At 65.3% G+C, this 18,800-nt stretch overlaps 1 protein-coding gene across 5 annotated transcripts in view; it reads left to right on the forward strand.

Annotated features, from left to right (window-relative positions):
* LOC125639428 (laminin subunit beta-2) overlaps positions 1-18,800 on the forward strand; it is a 58,044-nt gene that overhangs the window by 22,384 nt on the left and 16,860 nt on the right. For all 5 annotated transcript variants that reach the window (XM_075130171.1, XM_048856465.2, XM_048856467.2 and 2 more), the window contains 16 exons: positions 519-582; positions 927-1,129; positions 1,568-1,688; positions 2,426-2,614; positions 3,737-3,916; positions 4,929-5,041; positions 5,112-5,191; positions 7,006-7,162; positions 8,936-9,088; positions 9,727-9,885; positions 10,679-10,800; positions 11,303-11,423; positions 13,216-13,408; positions 13,898-14,041; positions 16,699-16,930; positions 17,607-17,770. In XM_075130171.1, the coding sequence (XP_074986272.1) occupies positions 519-582; positions 927-1,129; positions 1,568-1,688; positions 2,426-2,614; positions 3,737-3,916; positions 4,929-5,041; positions 5,112-5,191; positions 7,006-7,162; positions 8,936-9,088; positions 9,727-9,885; positions 10,679-10,800; positions 11,303-11,423; positions 13,216-13,408; positions 13,898-14,041; positions 16,699-16,930; positions 17,607-17,770 (2,395 nt within the window). The remainder of the gene's footprint in view (positions 1-518; positions 583-926; positions 1,130-1,567; positions 1,689-2,425; positions 2,615-3,736; positions 3,917-4,928; positions 5,042-5,111; positions 5,192-7,005; positions 7,163-8,935; positions 9,089-9,726; positions 9,886-10,678; positions 10,801-11,302; positions 11,424-13,215; positions 13,409-13,897; positions 14,042-16,698; positions 16,931-17,606; positions 17,771-18,800) is intronic.

Consider the following 18,800-nt stretch of genomic DNA (forward strand, 5'->3'; position numbering starts at 1 on the left):
TGGCCTGAGAAGACAATAGGCTCAACCTTCCTTCTCCCAAACATCCTGGCAATTAGCCCAGGGTAATTTATCATTAAACGGTTCAGATACAGGTTACCCCAACCTTCCCGGAGACAGAGAGACAACAACACTGTTGCCCTCCAGTGTCTTCCTAGATCTTCACACTCCTGTTTTGATCTTTGAATCAAAGCCGTGGCAATAGACAAGACTCGTTTGCTGACATCACAAGCCCTGAGCCAGCATCTCCCCTTCTCTCTCTAGCAGTGCGGGCTGCAGTTCACAGCTCTCCTCCTTTCCATCTCTTCCTAAGCAGTCTCTAAAGTTGGGCCCCGGGTCAGGTCAGTCTGGGAGGTCATTAACTCTTTCTGGCCCTGTGTCACCTGTCAATGAGATATGATATCACACTCCTAAGGTCACCCTGCCCCTCACCTGTCACCCTGGGGCATGTTCAGGGGCTGGGGGTGGGCTGGGGCTGGGGGAGCTCTGGGGTCTCATGCTGCCCCTCGCCTGTCGTCCAGGTGATTTTCAAGGTCCTGGACCCGTCCATCCCAGTGGAGGATCCGTACAGCCCAGCCATCCAGGGTAGGAGCACGAGGCGGGGGGATTAGCCGGGAGGACGGGCCTTGATCCCTGCCCTAGAGCTTGCAGTCCTGGGGCGCCGGGCTCAGAGCTGCGGGCGGCGCCGTGGGGCGCCGGGCTCAGAGCTGCGGGCGGCGCCGTGGGCAGGGACGTGCCCATGGCAGGGAAGGCATAGGCAGGCCAGGGGGGTTTGCAGATGGGGTAATGCAGGAGTGGTGACTGGGGACCGTACGCGGGGGCTGAGGAGAGTGGGAGGCATCAGGGCTGTGGGGTGCAGGGGCTGGGAGATTGGGGGCCTGGGGGGATTGGGGGAGGTGGGGCCAGTGCTGAGCTCCCCCTGCCCCCAGATCTGCTGCGCGTCACCAACCTGCGGGTGAACCTGACCAAGCTGCACACGCTGGGCGACAACCTGCTGGACTCGCGGCGGGAGATCCAGGAGAAGTATTACTATGCCCTCTACGAGCTGGTGCTGCGTGGGAGCTGCTTCTGCTACGGCCACGCCTCCGAGTGCGCCCCCGCCCCCGGCGTGCCAGGGGGCGTGGAGGGCATGGTAAGGGGGCAGAGCCCCATGGCGGGGTCGGGGGAGCGGAGGGCATGACAAGGGGCCAGAGCCCCATCCCACAGGGAGTGGGGTGGGGAGGGCGCAGTAAGGGGGCAGAGCCCACCCCAAGACCTGTCACAAGGCAGCCAGGCCCAGCCAAGCGGGGAGCAGTGGTGGCTGCTGTGCCCTTGATTCCCGGGGCAGCAGGCGGGTGGCAGGGGGTGTGGGGCAGCCCCAGGGGTCCCTGTGCCCCAGCCTTTCCTCCTGCCCAGTGCGGACAAGACCCACTCAGGCCTGGCGTCTGGCCTGCTGTCTGCAGCAGGGCCTGCTAATGGCAGCTGAGGGCCCTGGGCTCGTCCACTGGCCCTGCAGAGCCCGGCGTGAGGGGGCTGAGGCCAGGGCCGTGGGCCACAGCTGACCTGGGCACCGTCCCCGCCTGTCTCCCAGATTCACGGCCATTGCGTGTGCAAACACCACACCACGGGCCTGAACTGCGAGCGGTGCCAGGACTTCTACCAGGACCTGCCCTGGCGCCCTGCCGGGGGCACCGACCCACACGCCTGCCAAGGTGAGAGAGCAGCCGGCCCCCCGGTTCCCCGCCGCTGTGCCCCCCTCCCAGCCGCTTCCCCACAACCGTACCCCCCCACTTCCCCGTGGCTGTGTCCCCCCCGGTATCCCACAGCTGTGCGCCCCCCACTTCCCCACGGCCGTGCCCCCCCGCACTTCCCCATGGCTGTTCCCCCCCCGGTATCCCACAGCTGTGCCCCCCCCGCTTCCCTGTGGCTGTGCGCCCCCCATGGCCGTGCCCCCCCTGTGACGAAGTGGGACTGTTCTTAATGTTTCCTCTGAATAGTGTGGAACTGCCTAGGGGAAACTGAGGCACCCCCACACTATTCAGAGGAAACATTAAGAACAGTCCCACCTGTCTAGGGGAAACTGAGGCACCCCCACACTATTCAGAGGAAACATTAAGAACAGTCCCACTTTGTCACACCCCCCTGCTTCCCCATGGCTGTTCCCCCCCCGGTATCCCACAACTGTGCCCCCCCGCTTCCCTGTGGCTGTGCGCCCCCCATGGCCGTGCCCCCCCCTGCTTCCCCATGGCTGTGTCCCCCCCGGTATCCCACAGCTGTGCCCCCCCCCCGCTTCCCTGTGGCTGTGTCCCCCCATGGCCGTGCCCCCCCCCGCTTCCCCGTGGCTGTTCCCCCCACCTGCTTGTGCGCCTAGTGCAGTGGGTGCGCTGGGGGGCAGTGCCCTGGGTGCGGGTGTGCCCGGGCCGTCGTTCATGGACCCATCTGTTGGCAGGGTGTGACTGTAACCAGCACTCACGCCGGTGCCACTTCGACATGGCCGTGTACCTGGCCACGGGCAATGCCAGCGGGGGCGTCTGTGACGACTGTCAGCACAACACCATGGGCCGCAGCTGCCAGCTCTGCAAACCCTTCTACTACCACAGCCCGCTGGCCGACATCCGGGCCAGCACCGCCTGCGTCCGTGAGTGCCCTGCCGGGCGGGCCCGGGCAGCCTCCAGCGGGCGGGGGCCACCCCCTGGGGTTCTCGGCGCTTTGCTCCCCTTCCTCTGAAGCTAGAGCTGGGGCCGGCTGGGTGCCCGCAGCGCAGAGGGGACATCCTCTCTCTCAGGGTTACCGGCCCGTGCCCGGCCCTGGGTCTCCAGGGGCTCGCCAGGCCCTCGCTAGTCAGATGCTGTCCCCGGGTCTGCTCCCAGCCCATACGGGCCTCCGATGCCATGCCTGTGCCCTCCCCAGGCGCGTGGGAAGGCCAGGGCACTGCACGGCTCCTGGGTTCCCCAGGGCCCAGAGATTGGAGCAGGCTGGGTTCACCTCTGTGCGTAGCGAGGCTGGCCGCTCCCTGCTTTCGAGACCAGGCTGCAGCCCCTGTGACCCTCCGGGAGCTCTGCCCAGCCAGGCCACGGAGCGAGCCCCCGCTTGGACTGTCCCCCTGTGGCGCGGCAGCCGGTGCCGGGTTCCGGTCCTGGATCAGCGGAGACCAGCCTGGCCAGCCCATCTTGGCCTCCTTCCTCGTCTCTCCCGAGTCTCAATGCCAGGGGCTCCCCTGGGTCTTCTCACACTCGCCTGGCACGGCCCCCTCCTTTTCCAGCTGTAGCCTCATGGGCTCCCCCCTCACGAGGACATGTGGGGTCCTTGGGGTTCCCATTGTCTGTTAGGTCCCCCATGCCCTCGCTGCCCCGTGTCTCTCCCCAGCCTGCTGCGTGGCCCACGCCTCGTGGCGCTCAGTGCGGCAGGGCAACGCCTAGGGAAACTGAGGCGCATATCACCCACGTCCCTGCGTTGGTCACGGCCCCGGGATGCGGCCAGGGAGCATGTGAGCCCTTTGGCTGCAGTGCTGTGGGGGGGGGCTCACGCCAAGCCCCAGCCCCTTTGCTGGCAGTCGCACTCCCTGGCCTGGGCATGTGCCCAGGGCTTTGGCTGTGCTGAGACACTCGGCTGCCCTCTCCCTGCCCGGCATGGGCGATCCCATCTGCCCTGGCAGTGCCACCTGCTTTGGGGTCACTGCGGTGCCAGGCCCTGGTGTCCAGGCTGGGCACTGAGCCGGTTCCTGGCGTGCGACTCCTGCTCTCTTCCCCTCTGCTGGCAGCCTGTGACTGTGACCCGGTGGGCTCCCTGGACGGCGGGGTGTGTGACAGCCACACGGACGTGGCGCTGGGCATGATCGCCGGGCAGTGCCGCTGCAAGGAACACGTCCAGGGCGTGCGCTGCGACAGCTGCAAGGAGGCCTTCTACGGGCTGAGCCGCACCAACCCACAGGGCTGCCAGTGTGAGTGTGGGCACGGCCTTGGCACCGCTCGGAGCGAAGCCAGGCAGGGCTCTGGGGCAGTGTCTCCCCTCAGGGCCACGCTCACCAGGCCAAGCAGCCTGCTTGGCTTTGGCACTTCCTGGGTCCGACCTCGGAGCGTTCAGCCCCTTGGTAACCCCGTTCGCTCCCTGCAGTGAGTCCCCCTGGGGAGCCTCACCCCCCCAAAGCGCCCTGCCCCCCACTCTGCAGCCAGCTGTGTCTCCCACCAGCGTGTGACACAGCCGTCGGGAGCTCAGCGTAGAACAGAGCTTGTCAGCCCAGGGAGCAGGCACCTGCAGAAAACCAGCTTGGGGGGACCCGGGGCCTGGTTCCCCCGGACTCCCCCTGAGTCCCAAACAGGAGACCAGGGAGCTGGAGCAATGTGTACGGGGTGGGGGCTGGGGAGGGGCTGAGCCATGGAACCAAACTACAAACCCTGGATATGATGGAGACCATGTCACGCCAGGGGAGGCTGCAGCCCCCCAGTCCCCCTAGTTCCAGCCCCTATGCAGGGGACTGAGGCCTCCCTCACGCCTGTTGCCCCTGCTTGTTCCTTTGTCCCTTTCCTGGGCCAGCAGATCACCCCGGCTGCACCAACACTTCCGGCTGATCCTTGCAGAGGAGGGGGCCTGGCCCTCAGTTGCCAGGCTACAGAGTGTCGGCTGTTCTCTGGAGACTGTCACAGCCACACCTGCCCTCTGGAGGTTGCTGCAGACATCACCCCCCATTGTTCCACCACCCAGATACCTGAGTAACACATAGGGGAAACTGAGGCACACACAGAGCATTCAGAGAAGACAGTAAGACCATGCCCACTTCATCACAGCCACCCAGCCGGGCTGTGCTGCAGGGCCCCGGGGGACATGGCTCCTCGGTGCAGCCGCCAGTGGGCAGGGCCCCACATGCTGTGTGGGACAACCTCATGGGTACCGGGCAGGATCCTGGGAGCCGTGGGCACGGGCCCCACTGGGTAAGCTGCTGTGTCTCTGCCCAGCCTGCAGGTGCGACCCTCGGGGCATCCTCACGGGCAGCCCCCCCTGTGACCACGTCAGTGGAGACTGCTACTGCAAGCGTTTTGTGAGCGGCCGGTACTGCAGCCAGTGCCTGGTGAGTGCCCCTGCCCCCTGCCCGGCCCCGGCCGGACCCCAGGCGGTGCCTAACCCTGCTCTCCCCACAGCCCGAGTTCTGGGGCCTGAGCACCGACGTGGCCGGCTGCCGGCCCTGCGCCTGCGACTTCGGGGGCGCCTACAGCAACAGGTAGGCATGTGCCACGCAGGGGAAGGGCACGGGGCAGCACCACACGTCGGAGGGGGGTACGACGTACGACAGTATTTGGGGCAGTCTCCAGGAGAACCCTGCAGCGTACCAGACCCCCCAGGGGTCTCACACTTCCTCCGGGGGAAGCCACATGGCTTCACCGCTGGGGGGAGGGACATGATGAGCAGCGCCACAGCTGGGGAGAGGGGGTACAGGGTGTCCCGGGGTCCCTGGGTGATGCTCTGGAACTGCTCCCCATGAAGCCAGGCAGGACTCTGGGGGAGTCTCCTCTCTGGGAGTAGCCTGTCTGCAGGACACGCAGCTCACCCGGCTTCCCCCTTCCTGGGTCTGACCTCGGAGCATTCAGCATCCTCTGCCCCTCCGTGCGCTTCCCACAGCGAGTCCGCTCAGGCGAGGTCCTGGGGCAGCCAGAGGGTCCTGCCCCCCAGCTCCGCAGTCAGACGTGACTCTCAGCCAGCCAGTAAAACAGAGGTTTATTAGATGACAGGAACATGGTCTAACACAGAGCTTGTAGGTGCAGAGAACAGGACCCCTCAGTCACGTCCGTCTTGGGGGGCAGGGAGCCAGAGCCCCCTCTGGCCTCCCTCCATTTCCCCAGCCAGCTCCAAACTGAAACTCTCCCGCCCCTCCTCTGGCCTTTGTCTCTTTCCCGGGCCAGGAGGCCACCTGATCTCTTTGTTCTCCAACCCCTTCAGTCGGCCCCTTTGCAGAGGAGGGGCCCAGGCCATCAGTCGCCAGGATACAGGGTGTCGGCCATTCTCTGTGCAGACACCATCACGCTGGCCCTCTAGGGCTCTGCCACAATCACACCCCCTTATCCCCCCACCTAGAGACTTAATGCCATGGGGAAACTGAGGCACTCACACAGTATTCAGAAAAAACATTAAGAACGTTCCCACTTCGTCACATGGGGCGATATCACGGTCGTGGGGCAGGGTCATGGGGCAGTGGTGGCACCGTGGCTCAGGGGTGCCGGGTGTCAGGCACTGCCAGGCCCCAGACTCTCAGCCCTGCACCGCCCCTGGGAGGAATCCCTCAGTGCGACAGCCCTTCTCAGAGGCTCCCCGCCTCCTGGAGCCACCAGGAGCCTGGCTTTGCCCCTGGGGCCCCACCCCCAGAGGGAGAAATGCCCCCCCGATCTCTAGCTGCCGTGACCCCCAGCCAGCGTGTGACAGGCGGGTTAGTCGGTGTAGAACAGCCCGGTCTGCCAGGTTGCTTTCAATAGTCACCCAGAGACCGATGCCTATTCGGGAGACTCCAGGCCAACCCTGGAGGGTTGGCAACCCTCCCTCACACCTCTTGCCCCTCCTCCTTCCTTTCTGTTCCCGGGCCAGCAGGTCACCCCGGCTGCGCCAACACCCTGGGCTGATCCTCGCAGAGGAGGGTGCCTGGCCCTCAGTTGCCAGGCTACGAGTGTCGGCTGTTCTCTGCGGCCTGTCACAGCCACACCTGCCCTCTAGGGGTCACGCAAAGATCACCCCCCCTTGTCCCACCACCCAGATACCTGAGTAACACAGGGGAAACTGAGGCACACACACTATTCAGAGAAGACAGTAAGAACATGCCCAGGTCATCACCCCGGGGGTGGGACACAAGCTGTGGGGAGCTGGGGGTGGAACCAGGGCACTCAGGGCTGGTAACAGGCTGGCCCCTCTTACTCCTCCCCCATGGCCCCTGCCCTGGGACAGACACACGGACATGTGGCCTGGGCTGGGCCGGCTCCCCCGGGACAAAGGGACAGGGCAGAGCAGGCTCCCTTAGCCCAGGATGGACAGGGCTTGTGCCGCCCCCAGGTGCTCCATGGAGGACGGGTTGTGCCCCTGCCGGCCCCACCTCATCGGGCGCCAGTGTGACCAGGTGCAGCCCGGCTACTTCTGTGCACCCCTGGACTACTACAGCTACGAGGCAGAGCATGCCACAGGACACGCGCCCACCCACCCCACGCTGCCGGTGAGTGCGGGCACCCAATGCTGGCTGCTGCAGGTCTCGGGGCTGGGAGGGGGCAGGGCGCGGGGTCCTGGGCCTGAGGGGGGCAGCATGTGGGGTCCTGGGGCCCGAGGGGGGCAGCATGTGGGGGCCCGGGGCCCGGGGGGGCAGCATGTGGGGTCCCGGGGCCCGGGGGGGCAGCATGTGGGGTCCCAGGGCCGGGGGGGAGCACCCAGGGTCCCTGGGCCAAGGGGGGGCAGCGTGCAGGGTCCCTGGGCCGAGGGGGAGCAGCACGTGGGGTCTGGGGCCAAGGGGGGGCAGTGTGTGGGGTCTCAGGGCCGAGGGGGTGGGCAGCGCACAGAGTCCCGTGTTATAACGATGCTGGTTCTAGCAGGACCCAACGGAGAGTGCCAATTTAAGGCAAACTGCTCAAAGCAGGGCAGTTACAGCCCAGGGCTGGGGTTTCTGTGCCCACCAAGGCAAACCAAACCAGCCAAACAGAGCAGACTTTGGTCTCACCCCACTGGCTAACCCCAAGTCACACGAGCAATTCCCTTAGACACTCCAGTTTCCCAGTATCCCCACCAGGGCCACTCGTTATGGGGACAGATGGTTGTGAAAACCAATACCCCAGTAAAAGAAAAACAGTTCTCTCGATCCCAAAGGACCAAGCCCCAGACCCCGGTCAATACACAAATCAGATCTTACCCACAGATCACGCTGCTGCCGATCCTTTGGAGTCTAAAATCTAAAGGTTTGTTCATAAACGGAAAAGACAGAGACGAGAGCTAGAACGGGTTCAATGGAATCAATGACGTCCAGTGACGGCCAAGTTCTTGGGTCAGGCTTGCAGCAGCGATGGAATAAACGGCAGGTTCCAATCCAGTCTCTGGAGAACATCCCCAGCTGGGATGGGTCTTTCAGTCCTTGGGTCAAAGCTTCAGGGTCGCCAAGTCCCTCCAGAGGCCAGAAGCAGGACTGAAGACCAGCTGGAGGAGCTGCAGCAGCTTTTGAAAGTCTCTTGCCGTGTGGTCTCTGCTTTCTGTGTCCCAAGGACAAGCTGCCCATCCATGGCCTGGAAACACCTCAGAGTTCGGTCCCTAGGCAGGTCCCTGCACGCCTGGCCGAGTCCCCAGGCGCGTCTGCCTTCTCTCACTGGGTCAGTTGTGTCGCTGATGGTCCCTAATGGGCCGTCCAGCAGGCTAGGCAGAGCTGACCCCAACGTGTCTGGGGTGTCCCCCAGAAGCAGAGCACAGGTTTGAAATACAGACAGGACAGAGCCAATATTCATAACTTTAACTACAAAATGATAGACGCACACAGACAGCATCATCCTAACCAGCAAACCAGCACCTTGTCTGAGACACCTTAGTTGACCCCCTTTATACAAGATTTAGTGCCACTACGGGACCTTGGTTGCAACGATGTTCTATATGGTCCCAGTTCAAGTCAATAACGTCACAGCTGGTCACGGGTTCAGTACCCCTCCCAAGTGCAGTTCCGTGGCTGTGGGGCCCAGTCTCTCGTGGCAGGCTGGGGTCTGGGCCGGGGGTTTTGCCCCCCGCAGAGCAACAGGACCCAGCACCAGCTACACTGTGCAGCCGGGCGTCAGCATCCCTCTGGCCAGCTGGAGCCTGCTGCGGTCAGGGGGTCTCCTCAGGGTAACCCCAGCCCCCCACAGCAACCTCCTGCCCCCTCGTCAGTCCCCCTGGCTCAGCCCCATCCCCCAGGGTACTCGGCGCAGCCCCCATCCCCACGCCCCTGGCGGTCTCCCAGGCTGACCCTGGCCCGTTGCAGGGAGCGCTGCGCCCCGAGGCCCCCTCGGACTGCCTGGAGCACTCCCGCGGGCTCCCCAATGGGCGGAAGGGGCGTCTGCGCCGCCAACGTGGAGCCATGCGGCTCCGGCAGCACCGAGCCCTGCCCCGGCGCAGCCGGCAGCCCCAGCACAAGGTGAGGAGCGGGGGGGAGGGTCCTGGAGGAGGAAGGGGGGGGAGGATGGAGGCAGGAATGGGGGGGCTGTGGGGTGTCACAGATCCACAGGGTCGGAGCTATGCCCCAGTTCTCGAGCAGTGCCCCGGAGGGCCCGTTCAGTGGGCCAGCCCCCCGAGTCCCATTCCTCTCCCAGGCTCGGCCATGTGATCCCACCAGGCCTACATCCGGCGCTTGGGGTGCCAATGCCCAGACGACCTGCCCCACTGTGGACAGTGCTAGGCCCTCAGGAGTTCTTCCCTGGCCACAGTGCCCGCCTCTTGGGGAGGGGGGCTAACAAAGCGAGGGGAGAGCCCTGTGAAGCCGACGTAGCCATAATCCTCCCACCACTGGGCAGCAATGCAGGGTGTAAAAGGAAACTGAGGCACACGTAGGATTAATAAAAAACACTACAAAAAATTCCCATTTTGTCACATAAGGGAGGATAGCAGGGAGCAGGAGTGGGGGTAGGGATGCGGCAGGTGGGGGCAGTGGTGGAGGGGTGGGGACAGGAATGGGCTGAGCGTAGTGGGGGGCAGGGATGGGGTGAGATGGGGGCAGGTGGGGGCAAGGGGCAGCGGTGGAGGGGCAGGGCACTGACCCAGGTTTCTGCCCCCCAGCCTGACGTGGAAGTGGTGTCCCGGGAGCATGTGGGTCACATGATCACATGGACGGGGCCCGGCTTCGCCCGCGTGCGGGATGGGGCCGGCCTGTCCTTCCACATCGACAACATCCCCTACCCCATGGAGTACGACATCCTGATCCGCTACGAGCCCGAGGTGTGTGGGGCACAGAGGGGTGGCTGGGCACCAGGCTGCCCGGTGGCAACAGGCCGACAGGGGAGGGGATGGCCGGGCTCCTGCAGGGTGTGTGGGGCTGATGGGGGAGGGCTGGCTGGGCGCCAGGCTGCCACAGGGCATGGGGCTGATGGTAGGGTTGCCACCTTTCTAATTGCTGGTACCCAGACTCCCAGCCCCACCCCTGTCACTTGCTGGATCTTGCCACCTTCCTTTCCTTCCCCCCGCCCCGCTGGGCTCCCTCCGCTCCGGGGCTGGCTTGGAGCTCCTGCTGCCTGCATAGGGGGCGGCCTGGCTGAGCAGGGGCTGGAGCATGTGGGTTAATGACACAGGGCCTCCCCCCACCCGTGGTAACTGGACTTTGGGTGTCCAGTCAGTACATCTGACCGGACACTACCAGGTCCCCTTTTCAACCAGACTTTCCGGTCAAAAACTGGGCATCTGGCAGCCCTAGCTGATGGCGGAGGGGGTGGCCTGGCACCGGGCTCCCCTGGTGTGTGGGGCCCAGCCCCAAGAGCACCCGGCGCAGAGTCCACACTCAGCGCCCAGCTCGGCTGCCCAGGGCAAGGGGCCCATGCCGGGAGCAGGCTGCCCTGAGGAACGCTGCAGGGGCCCGGTTCATCTCCCAGGGCCTGTCCAGCCCCCAGCCCAGGGCTCCTTCCCCTGCCAGCACCACCGGGCCCACCCCCGGCAGTGCCCCCACTCCCTCGGGAGGGCTGTAGGCTGCCGCCCTTGGGGACCCAGCTGCGGGGCGCCCCAACCCCTCTCCCTGCAGTCCACAGAGGACTGGGAGGCCATCGTCAGCGTCAGTGCCCAGGCGTTGCCCACGAGCCCTCGCTGCGGGAACGTGCTGCCCTCGGAGCAGAGATACAAGGAAAGCCTGCCGCACACCGAGAGGTGAGAGCCGACAGGGGGGCTCCTGGCCGGATCCAGGCCCTGTTTTCTCCTCCCCCTGCCTGGGGACCCTCGTGGGGCACCAGTGCCCTCGCTGCCAGGCGGCTCGGGCCAATGTTTCAGTGCATCCCCTCACCAGCTGCTGCCCGGGCTAGGAGCCAGCCCTGCCAAGGGGGCACAGCCCCCCAGCCTCCCAGCCATGCCGTGCGCAGCCCAGCCCGTGCCAGCTGATTCCCCAGCCTGGCAAACTGACCAACACTGGGCTGGGCTCACCTCCCCGCCTGCAGGCCCTGTCCCTGTCCCACGTTGGGCTGGGCTCACAACCCCTCCCCCCAGGCCCTGTCCCACGTTGGGCTGGGCTCAGAGCCCCCACCCCCACCCAGGGCCCTGTCCCATGCTGGGCTGGGCTCACAGCCCCCCTGTGTCATAGCCCCCATTGTTTGCCCCAATCGGCCAGCCCACACCACTTACCCTCCTGCCCCTCACCCCTGCCTCCTGCCCCCAGGTACGCCCTGCTGTCCCGGCCCTTCTGCTTTGAGCCCAGTAACCAGTACGAGATCGCCATGCGGTTCCAGCGGGCAGGTGTGGTCCAGCGCCACCCAGCCGCCTTCATCCTCATCGACTCGGTAAGGGCAGGGGCTGGCGGGAGCTGCCCTCAGCAGCCTCTCCCCTCAGCCAGCGGCTGCGCAGGGGGGTGCCAGGTCCTGACCCCAGAGTCCCCACGTGGCCTCTGCCAGGCACCCCTCCCAATCCCCGCTTCTCCCTGGGAGAGCCCTGGGCCAGGCATGGCAGCTGCCTCCTGCACTGGGCGGGGAGAGGCCAAGCCAGGGCTGTAGCCACGTCGCCTGGCTTTGCAGAGCAGGGGGTGTCCTTCCAGCAGCTACTCACTGCCCCAAGGTGTTGTGGGCTGAAGCCCCCCACGGCACTGTGAGCTGGAGCCCATGTGCCCAGCTCCGGGTGTGACAGGAACCTGCCAGTGCCCTGGTTGAGCCGTAAGTCACTTCCCGCCAGCTGCCACCTGTCACGGCATCCCCAGGCCGTGCTCTGGAGCTGCTCCCTACGAAGCCAGCCAGGACTCTGGGGGAGCCTCCTCTCAACAAGGATAAGTGCAGGGTCCTGCACTTAGGACGGAAGAACCCAATGCACCGCTACAGACTAGGGACCGAATGGCTAGGCAGCAGTTCTGCGGAAAAGGACCTAGGGGTGACAGTGGACGAGAAGCTGGATATGAGTCAGCAGTGTGCCCTTGTTGCCAGGAAGGCCAATGACATTTTGGGATGTATAAGTAGGGGCATAGCGAGCAGATCGAGGGACGTGATCGTTCCCCTCTATTCGACATTGGTGAGGCCTCATCTGGAGTACTGTGTCCAGTTTTGGGCCCCACACTTCAAGAAGGATGTGGATAAATTGGAGAGAGTCCAGCGAAGGGCAACAAAAATGATTAGGGGTCTGGAACACATGAGTTATGAGGAGAGGCTGAGGGAACTGGGATTGTTTAGCCTGCAGAAGAGAAGAATGAGGGGGGATTTGACAGCTGCTTTCAACTACCTGAGAGGGGGTTCCAAAGAGGATGGATCTAGACTGTTCTCAGTGGTAGCAGATGACAGGACGTCTGTTGCCTGCATGTACCGTGCCGCTCGCTCGTTGGCAGGTGCCACCGGCAGTACCATGATGTGGTGGTGGGGAGGGCCCCAGGGCTGCTCCGGGCCTGCTGGGTGCCACTTCTGCCTCTGGCTCTCATTCCCCAGTGCCCGCACCCCTGTCTCCCTGGCCCCAAACACCTGGTCCACTGCATCCCCTGCCTGGCCCTGCCCAGCCCACACCTTGTGCTACCCGGCCCATGGGCCCACGGCACAGCCTGCCCCACTGGGCTTGCCCATCCATCTGGCCTGTGGCATTAAGCCTGTGCCCCCTCTGCGCCGCGCCTGGCCTGGCCATGCCCCCACCATGCCCTATGCCTAGTCCAGCCAGCACCTGCCTCTAACTCCGCCCCATGCAGCCTGTCCAGTGCCCCCCGCTCCCCCAGTGCCCCCTGCTCCCCCAGTGCAGCCTGTCCAGTGCCCCCCCAGTGCCCCCCGCTCCCCCAGTGCAGCCTGTCCAGTGCCCCCCCTCCCCCAGTGCCCCCCGCTCCCCCAGTGCAGCCTGTCCAGTGCCCCCCCTCCCCCAGTGCCCCCCGCTCCCCCAGTGCAGCCTGTCCAGTGCTCCCCCTCCCCCAGTGCCCCCCGCTCCCCCAGTGCCCCCCGCTCCCCCGGTGCAGCCTGTCTAGTGGCCCCCCGCACCTCCCCCCGCAGCCTGTCTAGCCCAGCCTGGCCTACTCCCTGCCCCCCACATTCCTGGCCTAGTGCGGCCTGCTGCCCTGCCCAGCCCGTGCCCTACAGGCTGGGCCCCCCATTTGCGCTCATGCTTCTCCCTTCCCAGCTCGTCCTTCTGCCGCGCGTGCTGGAGCTGCCGGCTTTCCGTGGCAGCGAGCCGGCGGCGGTGCAGCACCGGGAGGAGCTGGAGCGCTACACGTGCCAGGAGGCGTTCCGCATGGCGACCATGCCAGCGCTGCCCGAGAGGTGCACCCGTCTGCTCTGCAGCATCTCTGCCCTGCTGCACGATGGGGCCCTGGGTGAGTGCCGGCCGGGGGGGGGCCCTGGGGGAGTGCCGGCCGGGGGTGTGGGGCCCCTGGGGGAGTGCCGGCCGGGGGGGTCCCTGTGGAGGGTGCTGGCCAGGGCCCTGGGGGAGTGCCACCTGGGGGGGGTGTCCCTGGGGGAGTGCCGGCCGGGGGTGTGGGGCCTCTGGGGGAGTGCCAGCCGGGGTGGGGCCTGGGGAGGGTGCTGGCCAGGGCCCTGGGGGAGTGCCGGCCAGGGGGGGGCCTGGGGAGGGTGCTGGCCAGGGCCCTGGGGGAGTGCTGGGCAGGCTCCCTGGGCTGGGAATCTGGGGGGGCAGCGCTTGCTGAGGGGCGGAGTGGGTCGAATGGCAGCTAACGCCCTGCCCTGGGGCTCTGCCAAGCACGCTCCTCCGTGAGCCCAGCGCTGGGGGGCGGGACTCCTGACTTCTCTTCCTGTGTGTGCCAAGGGGGCCCCCATGAGCACCACTGGTCCCCCTCTCTCCCCAGCCTGCCAGTGCGACCCCCAAGGCTCCACCAGCAGCGTGTGCCAGCCGGTGGGTGGGCAGTGCCCGTGCAAACCCCACGTGATCGGCCGGCGCTGTGACCAGTGTGCGCCAGGCGCCTATGGACTGGGGCCCTCCGGCTGCAGCCGTGAGTACCTGTGTGTCTGTCCCCATGTCGCCCTGGGAGCACCGGCCCGGTCGGTCGCTCCGTCTGGGTGACTGCCCACCCCAGGGCTGCCTCCCATCAACCCCACCTTGTGCTCCCCTGGGGGGGATGTGCCTGAGCCCAGGAGAGCCCAGGAGAGCCAAAGGGGATGAGAGGTTTGGGGTGCAGGAGGGGGATCTGGGCGGGGGTTGGGGTGCGGGGGGGGTGAGGGCTCCGGCCGGGGGTGGGGCCAGGGATGAGAGGTTTGGGGTGCAGGAGGGGGATCTGGGCGGGGGTTGGGGTGCGGGGGGGGTGAGGGCTCCGGCCGGGGGTGGGGCCGGGGATGAGAGGTTTGGGGTGCAGGAGGGGGATCTGGGCGCGGGTTGGGGTGCGGGGTCACTCTGGCGCTTACCGCGACTCTGTGGCCTCTCGGCGCATGGGCGGCCAGGCGGCTCTGCGTGGGGCGTGCTGCCCTCGTGCCCACGGGCAGGGAGCCTGCCTTAGCCCCGGGTCCCCCCTGCGCCGCCGGCCGGGTTTTTAATGGCCCTGTCGGCAGGGCTGACCGGAGCTGCCAGGGTCCCTTTTCGCCTGGTCACCCTACTGCCTGGCTGGGCAAAGGACGAGTTCGCCTCCCTGTTTCACCCAGCCCCGGGCCCACTCTGGTCGTTTTCCGACACACGTTCCATCTCGGCTCTCCGAGACCCCCGGCCACTCGCTCGCTCCCCCTGGCTTTCCCTGAGAAAAGGGATGCAAAGGGGCCTGGCCTGAGCCTGGGGCCTGGGAAGAGGGGGCATTGCAGCTCTCCCTCTGCCCTGGGTCAGGCCGGGGTTTGCCCCACGCCAGCCAGGCTCAGAGCAGGGGCCAGGGAAGGCAATAGATCGGCTGGCAGGCGGAGGGAGGGGCTCCCCCTCCTGTAACACAGAGGAAGGGCTGCTAGACACCTGCCTGTCTGCAACCAGAGCCCAGAGCCCAGACCCCAGGCTGAGTGGGGCAAAGGAATCCCCCCTCCCCCCGCCCACACACGGGAGCTGAGTCCCATGGGCCCAGACACTGTCCCAGGGTGCAGGGGCAGGGCTGAGTCCCCAGCTGAACCCCCAGGCAGGGCAAGACCACGGCCAGACGAGGTCCCAGGGGAGGGGAAAGCAGCTGGGAGGTGGCTGCTGGTACCAGAGACACCTGGTCTGAGGGGGGCCATGGCCGTGGTGGGGTCTCCCCAAGAGAGCCCAAATTCCAGCCCACAGGGTGGGGGGGGGAGGCTAAGAGGGCTCTGTCCTGGGGGCAGCAGGTTACCCCAAGGGGAGGTGGGGGCCTTGCATACACCCAGTCCCAGCGTTGGGACATGACTCCAGAGGGCCCTGCCCACATGCAGGAGCATCCTGCATCCCGGCTTCCCCACCCTCAGGGCACCAGACATGGCTGGGATACGACTAGCCTTGTAGGGGGCCAAACCTTCTCTGATCTGCCCAAGTGCTCCAGGGGTCCCTCCCTGCCCAACGTAGGGCCAGGGCTGCAGCTGGCTGACCCCTGGGGGAAGGGGGTCACTGCCCTCCTCACTTCCTGGCAGACAAGGGGGAGGGGCAGTGGCAGGACCCAAGCCTGGTTTCAAACCCAAAGGTTTGGGATGGCAAAGGGCAGCATGGAAACTCCCCCGTGGCCCCTGCTAGTGCCCCCCAAAAGCGCCGACCTCCGAGAGGACATGACACTGCTCTGAATGGTGTACTGGAAACTGCCGACGGTGCTGGGCGGATCCTGGAAATGCCTGGCCGGCCAGCGACCAAAGGGACAGGATAGATGCTGGGGCACCTATGGATAACATTGGGGGGTCACTGGCTGATGTGATCCCGCTCTGTTGGGTCACAAAGGGGCAAGAAGGTGACAAAGTGGGAACGGTTTGTAATATTGGTATGAAGCCTGCATGCCTCAGTTTCCCCTGTGCTGCATTGTTGCAGGGAGGGGGAGGGCTGTGTGCTCTGGGGCAGGCTAGCAGACAGAGGGAGGGTGTCCCCAGCTGCTTGGGCCTCAATCCCCCTATCAGTGGAGCCTGGGGAAGACAATGAGGAATCCAGCACCTACCAACCAAGGCCTCTACCTGTCCGCCCAGCTGTCCCAGCCGGCAGACCCATCTCAGTGGAGGATAGGAGAAGACGGGGAAAGCCCACTACCCAGGACAGTGACTGACACAGACCCACAGGATCAGGGCTACACCCCCACCTTTGGAGGTCTCCAGGAGGAACCCCTGCGGTGTACCAGAGCCCTTTGGGGTCTTGCTCTTCCTCCAGGGAAACTGAGGCAAACATGTTTCAGAGGAACAGCCGTGTTAGTCTGTATTCGCAAAAAGAAAAGGAGGACTTGTGGCACCTTAGAGACTCACCAATTTATTTGAGCATGAGCTTTTGTGATACATCTGATGAAGTGAGCTGTAGCTCACGAAAGCTCATGCTCAAATAAATTGGTGAGTCTCTAAGGTGCCACAAGTCCTCCTTTTCTTGAGGCAAACATAGGATTCATAAAAATATTTTAAACATCCCCCCTTTGTCACAGTAACGCTCCAGGCATCGGGCCCCGTCTGTGTCCGTCTGTCTGGGTATGGGGTGCTCTGGGCATGCTTGCTGTCCGTCTGGCTGCCCAGCTGGGTGACGCCCCACCCACCTGTCCCATAGGCTGTGCCTGCTCCCCCGAGGGCTCGGTCTCCAAGCTCTGTGATGCCGTGAGCGGGCAGTGCCGATGCCAGCCTGGTGCCATGGGGCGCCGGTGCGACCAATGCTCGTGGGGCCAGTGGGGCTTTCCCGCCTGCCGGCCCTGCCACTGCAACGGGCACTCGGAGGAGTGCGACCCCCACACCGGGGCCTGCCAGCAGTGCCGTGACGCCACCACAGGGCTCCACTGTGAGAGGTGGGTGTGTGGGCCCCACGGGGCGGGGGCACAGCTATGGTCCCACTGCGCGGGACAGCTGTTGAGGCCTGGGTGATGAAGACGCAATGGGGAATAGCGTGGAGGGCTGGCTGGGGGGCAGCCAGAGTGTGGGCTGCCTCAGGTGGGGGGGAAGGCTGGCCGTGGGGACAAGGATTAGCAGTGGGGGGCTGGCCGTGGATATGGGGGGTGGCAACGGGGGCTCACTGTGGAGCTGAGGGGGCAGCGGTGGGGGGTTGGCTGTGGGGATGTGGGGGCGGCAGCATGGGGGCTGGCCATGGGGATGCGGGGATGGTGTGGGGAGCTGGCTGTGGGGATGAGGGTAGCAATTGGGGGTTGGCCATGGGGATTAGGGCAGTGATGGGGGGGCTGGCTGTGGGGATGGGGGGCAGCAGCGGGGGGAGTGGGAGTGATGGGGGGTTGGCTGTGGGGCTGGGGAGGCAATGGCAGGGAGGCTGGGGGGCTGCAGTGGTGGGGCTGGATGGTAGTTGGGGTGCGGCCTGACGGGGGCAGAGGCGAGGGGGCTGGCCAGACGTCAGCAGCAGGGGCTGGGGGTCAGCGGTGGGGGGCTGGCTGTGGGGAGCAGAGGCGGGGGAGGGGCGAGGTGGTTTCTGGTCCGAATTCATCTCCCTCTTCTCTCTCCCTGTGCTGTGGGCAGGTGCTTGGAGGGTTACTATGGTGACCCGGTGCTGGGCTCGGGGCAGCAGTGCCGGCCCTGCCCATGCCCGGGGTACCCTGGGACTCGGCATTACCATGGCAACTCCTGCCATGCCGACAAGGAGACCAATCAGATCGTCTGTCTGTGTGCACCAGGCTATACGGGTGAGCAGTGGGGGAGGGGGATAACGGGGTCAGGGCACTGCCCCCCCACTCTTGAGGTCATGGGGCTGGGCACAGCCCCGTTGTTCGGGGAGACCGCATGGGGGAGCAGGTGGCAGCCCCTCTCAGCCATTCGAGAGGCCGTGGGGCTGGCAGCAGCCGGGGGCAGTGGGCAGGGGGTGCCCTTGGTCCCATGCAATGCTGCTCAGCCTCTGCGGAGCTGCCCCGGGGCATCCCCAAGGATGGGCGGCTGCTGGGCAGAGCAATCAGGAGACCCAAACCCTGCGAGGCCGCCCCCGCCAATGCCAGGCAGCACAGCCTGCTCTGGGAGCTGCTGGGGGAGAAGAGAGCCGGCCTGCACTGCACCCTGAAGATTGGGGGGCACCACATGGGGCAGGAATCCCCCAACTCTGTGGAGGGGAAAGAGCTGGGCCTGGCTCCCTCCAACTGCTCTCTGGACCCAGCTCAGGGCTCCAGGGACCCATCCACCTCCTCTGGGTTACCACACAGGGCAGGGCCTCCCCCAGCTCTCAGGGGCTGCGGGCACAGAGAGAGGGAGGCGAGGCTGGGCTCTGCCTCCCACCACGTGCAGCCCCCTAGCCTGTCCCACTGGAGATGTAGTGGTAGTGGGCTGGGTCACAGAAACCCCCTTGGGACTGCCACCTGATGTGCTGAGATTTTCCCTGCCAGCCTGGGACTTCAGTGCCCTGTCTTGTTGAGCCAGACACGCCAGCCTGCTGCAAACACAGACCCAGGTCTGTACCAGGTCCCCCAAAAGCTGCAGGCTTAACTGAAAACAGCTTAAAAGTGCTCCTGTCTCCAGCACCCAGACACCCAGCTCCCAATGGGGTTCAAACCCCAAATAAATCTGTTTTACTCTGCATAAAGCGTATACAGGGTAAACTCATAAATTGCCCTCTATAACACTGATAGAGAGATATGCACAGCTGTTTGCACCCCCAGGTATTAATTACTTGCTCTGGGTTCAATAATAAACAAAAGTGATTTTATTAAGTATAAAAAGTAGGATTTA

Source organism: Caretta caretta, chromosome 7 (assembly GCF_965140235.1).
Source record: "Caretta caretta isolate rCarCar2 chromosome 7, rCarCar1.hap1, whole genome shotgun sequence".
Classification (NCBI taxonomy): domain Eukaryota; kingdom Metazoa; phylum Chordata; order Testudines; family Cheloniidae; genus Caretta; species Caretta caretta.